At 40.2% G+C, this 10,260-nt stretch overlaps 1 protein-coding gene across 1 annotated transcript; it reads left to right on the top strand.

Annotated features, from left to right (window-relative positions):
• The first annotated feature begins 3,215 nt into the window (after nt 1-3,215).
• LOC117522942 (lysyl oxidase homolog 4-like) lies at nt 3,216-10,029 on the top strand. Its single transcript, XM_034184363.1, has 6 exons — nt 3,216-3,289; nt 5,267-5,584; nt 7,609-7,682; nt 7,810-7,902; nt 7,994-8,113; nt 9,925-10,029. The coding sequence occupies exons 2-6, from the start codon at nt 5,290-5,292 to the stop codon at nt 10,027-10,029; spliced, it is 687 nt and encodes a 228-aa protein (XP_034040254.1). The 5' UTR covers nt 3,216-3,289; nt 5,267-5,289.
• The last annotated feature ends 231 nt before the right edge of the window (nt 10,030-10,260 follow it).

The raw sequence follows: 10,260 nt of genomic DNA, 5'->3' as shown, positions 1-10,260 counted from the left end.
GCATGTATTTATTTCATGCTTCCACAGATTGTGGGTAAGGGCAGAGTCGGCTCGGTCGGTGTAATTAGAGGTGGACAGAGGGAGCGATCTGCCGCAGGGAGCCGCTTTGCTCGGGTACTCGCACTTGCAAACCCTCGGAGGGCTGCAGCTCATCTCGCATACAGTCACTGAACTGTTGTTTAAACTGTCTTAATTAGTCTCACATGCAACAGAAGTTCTTCATTCAAGACACTGAAGGAGTTCCTTTGAGATATAAGGATCACTGTCTGTTCATGAGTTTTATTAGCGCAGCTCCTCCTACACCGTTTGGTTGATTTCAGTGAAACGTCACACATTGGTAGCACACTTTATGAATATGTGCATGTAGGAAAATAATTCTGGTCGAGTGACTTCAACACAAGATAATTGGAGTTTTGTATGTAATTGATGCGTCGCATGATATTGACCTCTTAAGCGCAACTTCTCCAAGACCGCCAGGTGGTACCAATTAACCTTCACAGAAGGGTAGTGCACCATATGTAGATGTACATGACAGAAAATACTTATGTTCTGATGTCCAAAATGAGATAATTGTTCTTTCATATTTAATTAATGCATAGGAGCGCAACTCCTCTTAAACTATTTGGCTGATCTCAAACTTCACACAATGGTAGGACATCACATGAGAATGTGCATGAGGGAAAATAATTTTGGTGAGATGTTTTCAATGAGAGTTAGCTGGAATTTTAAGTTAACTCTACCTAAGCTGCTGTATGGATTTCAATGAAATGCCACACAATGGTAGCACACATGAAAGGAAATGCATAAAGGAAGATAATTCCAGTTCATCATCAAGTTGTTTGCAACATAGTTGTCAATTATTTGTACAGAGGTTGATCAATTTGTTCAGTCAGGTGTTTCACCACAAAACACTTACTACCACTGATCTATGATACATGTAAGCAAGCGAGTATGACAGATTGGGGGGTATCATTTTAGGAGTTTGCTGAACAGATCTGTAGTTTCGTCTCCCTCCTCTTGCCATGTAAGGTCCTCTAATATGGGGTCTGGTCTTCCTGTTTGGGTTTACCACTCAGGGAGGGGCCACCATCACGCTGCCTGGTCACACCATGACTGACACACAAACATCTCAATTACAGCTTCAAAGCGTGCACACAACACACATCTCCGTGTGACTTCGGTGGTTTTACGGTGGTGGTTGATGTTTCTGCTCTTGCTTCCCCTTTCAAAGTTGTAAATTTTCATGTCTATGAATACACCTTACTGCTTTTAAAAGGGAGCCCACTGAGTGGAAATAGAGTTTACCGACACAACACTCAGCAGCCTAATATTCCCATGTAGCTATTTTGCACTAAATCCACCTTAAATAAACTCGAAATAAACAAAACGGCTTAGAAACATGGAGAAAATCTAAATCTGACTAAAGCCTGAAAGTGACCTCTATGAAATCATGAAGACATTATATTTTCAGCTTTTTTTTTTTCCCCATGTGGACCTACACTGCTGGCTTACATGTTTGATTCGCTGATTGTAGGTTAGCCTATAGTACCACACTCCTAGGCGGGGGTGGTATGGTATATTCCCATCAGTCACGTTCACTATGGCCACCGTAAGGCCAAGCCTATTTTAAACGAAGTGGTTTGTGGCCATCTCAACAAGGAAATATCTACCCTGTGGTCCAGGAAGCTTCAATCAGATACTTGGAACTTGATATTTCATACTATTCTGGACCCGAGTCCTTCCTGTTGGTTACTTTTACAAATGTTTGCCCGTGCTGTTGTGTAATGCTCTGTGTATAAAACATCAGGACCCGAGAAGAGTAAAGCTCCGTGAGAAAAACAGTTTAATCATATAAACAGAGTTCATTAAGTTTGAATTTTGCGAGTGCCGTGGGGCTAAACGGCCCTAAAACTGATGAGGCTGGTGGTTTCTTTTGACTAATTTCACTCTGTTCTGACAGGAGATTACTGATTAGTTTATTTCCTGGGACTGACGGCCTCGTGTTTCATCCTACACGCTTTGCTCACTAGGCTTGTACATATTCATCAGTGCTGGTAAAATGGCAATCTGACCGGAAGGAACAGACGGAATGCAATGCCGACGTTCAGGAATTACAGCAAACTGCTGTCTAAGAAATTAAATGCTACATTTACTTAGCCTAGTTATGTCAATCGGCCCCACATAACTTGGTTGTTTAAAATTGAAAGAAAATGTGCAATTAATTGTTGTACGTTGTTACACTGGGGCAGCTTGGTGACTAACTGGTTAGCACTGTTACTTTCCAGAGAGAAACTTCCAGGTTTGCTTCCGACCAGGGTTTTTCTGTGTGGGATTTCCATGTTCTCCCAATGTTTGCATGGGATCCCTTCAGGTATTCCAGTATTAACCGTGTGTTTATCTATATGTGCCAGCCCTGCGATAATCTGGCGGCCTGTCCAGGGTGTACTCCAGGGGCAGATCCAGGATTTTGTAAAGGGTGGGGGTATGAGTTTGTGAATGAGCCTGGTCGTGCTTCCCTTAGGAGGTCTGGGGGCATGCAAGTTACAAATTTTTAGGTGCCATTTCCTACATTTTAGTGTATATTTCACCACAACATACAACCATAGAGGAAAAAAATGCTTTATAACCTGTTTTTTATTCATTTGAACTTATGATGTACAGTCTCGAATGTGATGTCATGATGTTAGTAACAGAGTAACACGTAACAGAACATTTGAAACATCTATGGCAAAAAAAAGGGAACACCCTTGATAGACCTTGCTGAATCATGGTCTGGTACAAATGTATCTAGCTGAGTCACCTGTTGCTGAATAGAGGGTTCATTTGGATCATGAAAGGGGAGGGGAGGAGGCACAGGCCACTGTAACAAGTGGTTACAGTGTGAAACAGAATATACAGTGACTTGTATATTCTGTTAAACATTCTTACAATTAATGGTGCGTTCTGTGTCCCTGGGTAACAACTTGTTGCATTTAATCATATATGCTGCCTCCTATCGTAAGCAACTACGTTATGTGGGACCGGTTGATGGAACAAGATTATATAAATATAGCATTTAATTTCATAGATGAGTACGTGAGGGTATTTGAATAAAGTCATTAGCTGAATGAGGGAAAGAGGCAGAAGGAAGGAGGGAGGGAGGGAGGGAGGGAGGGATGGATGCAGGGAGGGATATAGGGAGAAGGAGGGAGGATAGACTAAAGAGAATACTTAGTAGTTACACTCCTTCACTCAGTCACTCTCCCCTACCTGGTGACGTCCACGACTGCAAACATCAGCTGCCTGTCAGGTGAGTCAACTTTCACCTCCCCAATTATACTTTTTCCTGGATATTTTTATAACTACTATTTAAAAAACCAAAACAAAAAAAAAACAGCATTTTTAATTATTTATTAAAATTCATTTAGAAAAATTATATTTCTTTAATTTCCTGTGACCCGATCCTGGATAAGTGGTTGAAGATGTATGTACATATTCTTTAATTTATTATTTTTATATTCTTATTAATACTTTGCACCTGATGTATTTAGTGCAACAGGTGCTTTTTGGAGTAATATCATTGCAGCCATCTCTGAAATCTGTATAAGTGAACTTGCATGGCACTTCATTTTCTTATTACACCAAATTGCACAAGGCTTCAGTGTTGGGCTGATTTTTGTAGCCTCGAAGTATTTTATTGATAGTTTTTTTTTTTTTTGTCTTCTGTTCTGACGTTAATTCCTACGTGTGCTGTGGCCTGCAGTACTTTAGTGTTTCAGTGTCTCGTTCTTTGGCTGTGGCGCTTGTTAACCTCCAGTTATAACCTGCTTGTCTGTGTTGTTACCTTGAGGGATGTTTATTTGTGTGTGAACTGCAATCCTAAAGTATGCTTCTGTGTGACAAATTATATGTCTGTGTTTGACATGAGTGAAACCGCCTTAAAAAGAAGCTTAACTTCCAATCTTTTTGCACTAGTCAGATTAAAATATTGTTAGTAATCAAGTGTCTGAGTGCTCTACTCATCTTTAATTATTGCTTTATTTGCAAAAAGGGCTTTTTAAAAAATGATCTAAGAGAATGATTAAAAACTCTCTGTATACTTAAAATAGCAACAAAAACCCCCCCCCCCGAAACATAAAAACCCTACTTTTTAATTGCTGCCACATTAGTGAAACAAACTGTCTGATGAAATACAGTCAATACTGTCATTTTTCAAAGATACAATACAGTGGTTTATATCAACCCTACACCAATCTTAGAACATAGTTCCAGTGTTTACCACAAATATTGGTAAATAGTATCTAAGGAAATGTAATAAAATCACTAATATATGTTATAACCATAAAATGCATGAACACAATAACGGCACTTTACAATTTTATGGTACAAAAAACAACAACAAAAACCTGGTTTAGAGTTCATTGTGAGCTCTACTGCTCATGTTCTAATAATATCTCTTCAGCAGTGTAAAAAGCAAAACAAGCTTTGTCTCATATGATGCAATTTTTAAAGCTGAGTAGAACACACAGATGTTTGATTGCAACATTCAGGTTGTTTAAAATACGAATTTGTTCCAAATGGTAAATGTACTGCATTTACAAAGTGCTTTTGAATCAGAAGCTTACAGCGCTTTGCAATGATGCTTCACATTCACTTGTTCATACACGTTATTGGTCAAAATCCATAGGCTGTTTTTGGTGACACTGCACATGTGCAATAATCAATAGATTACCAAGAATAATGGATCAAAAGTTCTTCTTTTTTGGGATGCTCAGAAAACATACTTTATGAAAATGATCATTTTTCTTTCTGCTGATGAAAATTATCATTTTGTTGTTCATAATGAGTCGTAATTCAAATTTATTTATGTCGAAGGAAAGATACGACATTATCTTACATATTTATCAGAGGTAGGAGGTGGGGAAATTTTAAGGGGTGGAGTGAGTCCAGTTGGTGGTAAAATTAAGTTTGAAAGTTCTTTGCCAACATATATGGAAATTTATGTCAGCAAATGCATACCTGAAGCATTTTGAGAAGATGGTGTCATGATCGGCCCTTTTAAGAGTGAAGAGGTTGCTTTAATGCTGACTCGTTGCTTTTTTTATTGCTTAAAGAAATTATAGAGCATTTATGTGTGAACTTTTGTGTGTGAAATGAACGTTGTTTTATTACAGAGAATTGCTGTAACTTTTAATTGACTGCCTAATTGAGTTTAGTGGTCAATTAGGCACAAGTTCTTTAAATGTAGAGCAGAAATTGACTTGCACGGTTCATCCTTTACCTCCAGGACTCCTCCTCCACTGAGCCACAATGACCCACACCTTGTGCTCGAGCTGCCTCCTTTTCTTCCTGCTGTCCCTCTGCTGTCCCACATGTGCTCAACCTCAACGCAGGGCAGCGCGTGCCCCGGCTGCCAAGGTGCGTTTGGCGGGAAACTGGGCTCGAGAGGCACACGAAGGGCGTGTAGAGGTGCTGCACAACAACACATGGGGAACCGTGTGTGACGATGAGGTGGACATCAAGTTGGCCAATGTGGTGTGCAGGGAGCTGGGGTTCCAGGGTGGGATCACGTGGGCGCACAGTGCAAAGTATGGAGAAGGACAAGGTGAGAAAATTTAAATACAGAACTGTATGCAAAACAATTCCCCATTTTACTAGTTTTGAACACTTGCCAAAATTATTTTTCTGGGATGTTCAGTTTAATGTGAGACAACTGACAGCATGACTAAACACAATGCAGTTTTCAAATCAAGCTTTTATTTATGAAAGGAAAAATATACTCGTGAATGCGAGCTCGGCACAAAATATTAACGTCAAGTGATCACTGAAGATAGTTGAACTATGTAGACTATCATCTAACCATGTGTAGAGCAGACCTCCCAATCCCCGAAAACACAAACGTATGTTATTACAATTATATTATTAATATTATAATCTGCAGTAAAAGTATCGTAAAACATCGTGAGCAATCGGTAAACTTTTAAGCATGTTTAATAAAATTTATTATGTAGGAACATGTTTGATCCACAAAATGTGAAATTTGGGCAGACGGGATAATTTATGAAAGTCAGGCCATCTAAGTAAAGTGAATGCAGCGTGGAGTGAAGCGGGGATGATGGATTTTGGTCGAAACATGGGGCAGCATATTAGAAAAACTCAAGCATCAAACCTGTAACACATGTTGCTCAACTTTGGTACACTGGAGCATGACTGGACCTGCTCATCATTTGTGCTTGAATATGGATTTGGCTGCTCAGTTATTTTTGATGCCAAATAAGCTGCAGTATAAGCGAAAATTGAATTTACAGTGCAGATTGTTTTCTGTTTTGGAGTGAGCAGTGAGTGATTTCTTTAGAGCAGGGTGAAAATTAACTGGAGCATAAATTATGATATCTACATGGTAAAAGTAGGTTATGGTGGATGTGTAGGTACAAAATACATACCATTCTCCGAACAGAAGCTTCCTTCTGATTCTGCTCAACATAAATCCTATCAAAAGCATGTTGCGCTTTTCAACAGAACACAGCTTTGAAATGTTAGCCACAGTCTAGCTTTATGAAAAAGTGTGGTAATGCACTGTACTGCACTGGTAATGTACTGCAGTACAGTATAGACTATCGAGTAGCGCTTGCGCATAAGGAATCATCATCAATCAAGGAATCATCATCAATTTAATAAATCAGGCCTGGTTTCCTCATTTGTGTAGTCAGGACAGAATTGGTGCCACAAATTTGCAATGGGAGCCCAAATTTAGGCCTCATTTACACCTGGAATTAAAATGTGTCTCATAACTAGATTTCCAGTCCAGGCCAATAACTACTACCCTACAGGCCCTTTTGTTCCAGAGATATGTTTTTAGCCTGAAGGAAAAGGAAATATAAGGCATGTTGTTGAGGTTTCTTCTCTACCACCTGGTTAGGTGATACAGTGTGTGCAGGCGCCCTCGTTACCTTCGGCAGTTAACCCACAGGAAATGAGGGAGGAGGCTAAAATGTTTCACAGCATTTAAGTAATCGCAAACAGTGACGAAATGTGAAATTACACAGCTTCCTTGTTGACCAAACTGACTTTTAGTGAATGAGTGACATGTTAAACTGTAATTTGACCAGCATCATCTTATGGAAAGCAGCTTCCAAGCTCATCCAATAACACACTAAAAAGCATGCCTTCATGAAAAGACCACCAATTAAGACATCCAAAATAACCAACTATCATAAAGTGACAAAGATAACTTGTTGCGGGATTGGAGTCTACATCTCATTAAGGTCGCCTGGCAGACTGGCACGGCAAATATATAGGTCCAGTAAGGGCATTTGTTTTAGAATAATGACAGCATTCGTTTGCCAGAGTTGTGCAATACTTGCCATTGGTTTATGGATATTCTTTAGTGCTGCTTTTAAATCTAATTAGAGAGAAGGTTGAGTGGATTGAAGGAGCAGGATCTCCTGCCTTGTAAAGCGTATCTCCTGGCTAAACATTCTGCTAGGTGCAACCCTAAATTAGTGTGCCAGTAAAAGTCAAGTGTTAGAAACTGATTTAGTTCCTTAAATAGATTATTTGCTTTTACTCTTGTTGATTGCAAAATTGGTCAGAATCATGCTGAGTGAGTCATGATGTTTCTTTGACAAGGCCCAATATGGATGGACAACGTTCGCTGTGATGGCTCTGAGAAGTCTTTGAAGGACTGCAAGCATAATGGTTGGGTGTGAATGACTGTAAACACTCTGAAGACTTGGGGTGGTGTGCAGCTCTGAACGGAGGGTGGATCCGAACCCCAGTAGAAGTGTGGTGACTTCAAGGCACAATGGCAGCCCTGCACATCAATGGCAGGGCATACTGGCCAGTCGCAGACATCCAGGTTATTACCACGGGAATGGACACCCGCAAGAGATCCCCAGGTTTTACAGACCCTACCACTATCAGGTACAGAGACATCCTGAAAAGACACCTCACAATATTTTGATCTGTGTACCACTCTTTCAAATATGCGTTAGTTACTTTCACTTCCCCTAAGGGTCGCAGTAAAGTGCAGATCGAAGAAGTTCGTCTACGCCCCATTCTGATGGCTACGAAGACGAAGAACCTGGTCACAGAGGGTGTTGTGGAAGTGAAGCATGCTGGGAGATGGAGGCAGGTCTGCGACATGGGTTGGAGCCTTAACAGCAGCAGAGTTGTGTGTGGGATGCTCGGTTTTCCAGATGCAGCCCAACACAATGTCAGAACATACAAGTAAGTTTGAACTTTGGCTTAAGTTCAATTGTAATAAGTGCGATTCAAACTGGGAGTTTTGATATTTGGCAGGAAAGAAAGTAAAACAGTTTGGGCACTGGTGCACATCTGTCACTTATGACCAACGTAAAGAAGAGAATTATAGGAATTCTGTCAACTCAGTGTCCAAAATTCAACAGAAAACTGACAACATTGTTGCTTATATCAAAGATCAACTGACACAGATGATGGAGAAATATAGTATGAAAATCCCTGGATTCTTCTGGGTTTCTTTGATGCTGTGCTTTCTGGAAAGTAAAATCCCATTTTTAAGTAAAAATATCAAACAGAATAGTTTCCCTTACTATTACAGAGGCCTGGCAGGACTCTGGTGCAAAGCTGGGGGCCTGCTGGGACTGGCATGCTATTAGGTTACCCACCAATAGACTTCTAACCCTATGCAGTGGCATGACGTCCATTGTAGTCATTGTTGTTGTCAGTTTTTTGTGATATCTCAAAACTATAATCTTTTTTCTAATTTGGCAAGGGTGTAATATGGGTCACTGACATCGTTCCCGTCTAAAAATCATATTCGTAGATTCATTTGTTTGGAAATGGCGGCCATTTTTAATGCCAAAACTAGCCGTTTTGAGCAATAACTTTTCTTCTAATTGACAAGGGCATAATATGGGTCATTGATATATTTCTTGTCATAAAAAGTTATAGTCAGATTAATGCATTTGGAAATGGCAGCCATTTTTATGCCAAAAACAGCCCCTTTGGTATTGTACCCAATTTTCTCAAAAACTGTCCGTATCTTTTCTTTTAATTTACCAAGGGCACAATATTGGTCATTGAAATTGTTCCCATCCCCAAATTATTTGCGTAGATTCGTTCATTTGGAAATGGCAGCCATTTTTAAATGAACGAGTCTTGCCTTGGACTTTAATTGAACCGGGAACCCACAGGGCCCTTGACACTCTAGTGTTTTAAATATGTCACATAAGAGCTCCTGTGAACAGTTTGAATGGTCTCTATTGCTGCAGGTAGTAAAAGTAAATGTGTAAAGCTGTTGCAAAAACCTAAATTTTCTTAATAGAATCTGCAGCCACAGCATTGAGATGCACATACAGTATGTTTGCAAAATAACAGCGATTAGGTGATTAGCTGAAGATTACTGAAACAACACTTTTTGCTTGGAAGCTATTTGCAAATGTTCTGTATCTGAAATGGATTCTGTCACACACTTGACAGACTAATGAGGCCTGCCCATCAGTTAACCAGCAAGGCAGTTCTTGGGAAAAATACTGCTACCTCACTCTCAAGTTGCACATCATGTGAGAAAATTTTGCTTTTTTTTAAAAAAACTGGCCCTTTTCATTTGTGCAAAGGTGAAAATAAGCACATAGGATGTGCTTCATAATTCTACTTCAACAGAATTCAATCCTATTTTCTGCTGTCTTCAGGAGCATTAATGGATGATTAAAATTAAATTATTTTTCCACAGTGGTTTGATTCAAGGTGATATTCATGAACTGATATCAGACTGCAGAACGCTCCGATATTGGGACCAAAGGCGCGTCGAGCTGTATTATGCTCTCTATGTAAAATGAATAAAAACATCTTCTAGAATAAAACTGCCTCCCATTTCAAGTGGTTTTTAGTCGAGGCATCTTGGCTTATTTTTCACCAGCAACCCTTTCTCCCCCGTGTCCCCTTTCTCCCCTCCGCTTGCAGCCTCAGGATGATAAAGGGATCTCTGTCCCCTCTCTACAGCCCTTAATTTACATCGTCTCTAGGCAAGTCACCTCTGCTCACCCTATTGCCTCTTCGTCTCTCTGATGCTATCTTCAGCTTGCAGCTCTCAGACAAACAGTACCACTTTAACTTTTAGATTCTCATGCTGACATGAACACTGCTGATTGTGCTTTTGCTGTCTCATCAATACACGCGGCACCAGACAGAGACACCTACAGACAGTTATTGAAGCAGCTTACTCTCTTATTGGCAGCCTGTGTGGGTGAAAGTCGGTGCTCTCTGCAGCTGGGAGCCAGGTTATCGTTCTCCAGCCAG

This window comes from Thalassophryne amazonica, chromosome 13 (assembly GCF_902500255.1).
Source record: "Thalassophryne amazonica chromosome 13, fThaAma1.1, whole genome shotgun sequence".
NCBI lineage: Eukaryota > Metazoa > Chordata > Actinopteri > Batrachoidiformes > Batrachoididae > Thalassophryne > Thalassophryne amazonica.
Note: the sequence above shows the minus strand (reverse complement) of the source record. Positions and strands in the feature narration are given on the sequence as shown.

What these genes read in the sequence shown, in the direction of transcription:
- LOC117522942 (XM_034184363.1), top strand. Translation starts at nt 5,290, where the DNA reads ATGACCCACACCTTGTGCTCGAGCTGCCTCCTTTTCTTCCTGCTGTCC. An exon ending in ACAGACCCTACCACTATCAG is followed by an intron (nt 7,903 to 7,993) that starts GTACAGAGACAT and finishes ACTTCCCCTAAG; the next exon opens with GGTCGCAGTAAAGTGCAGAT. An exon ending in ATGCTGGGAGATGGAGGCAG is followed by an intron (nt 8,114 to 9,924) that starts GTCTGCGACATG and finishes CTCCGCTTGCAG; the next exon opens with CCTCAGGATGATAAAGGGAT.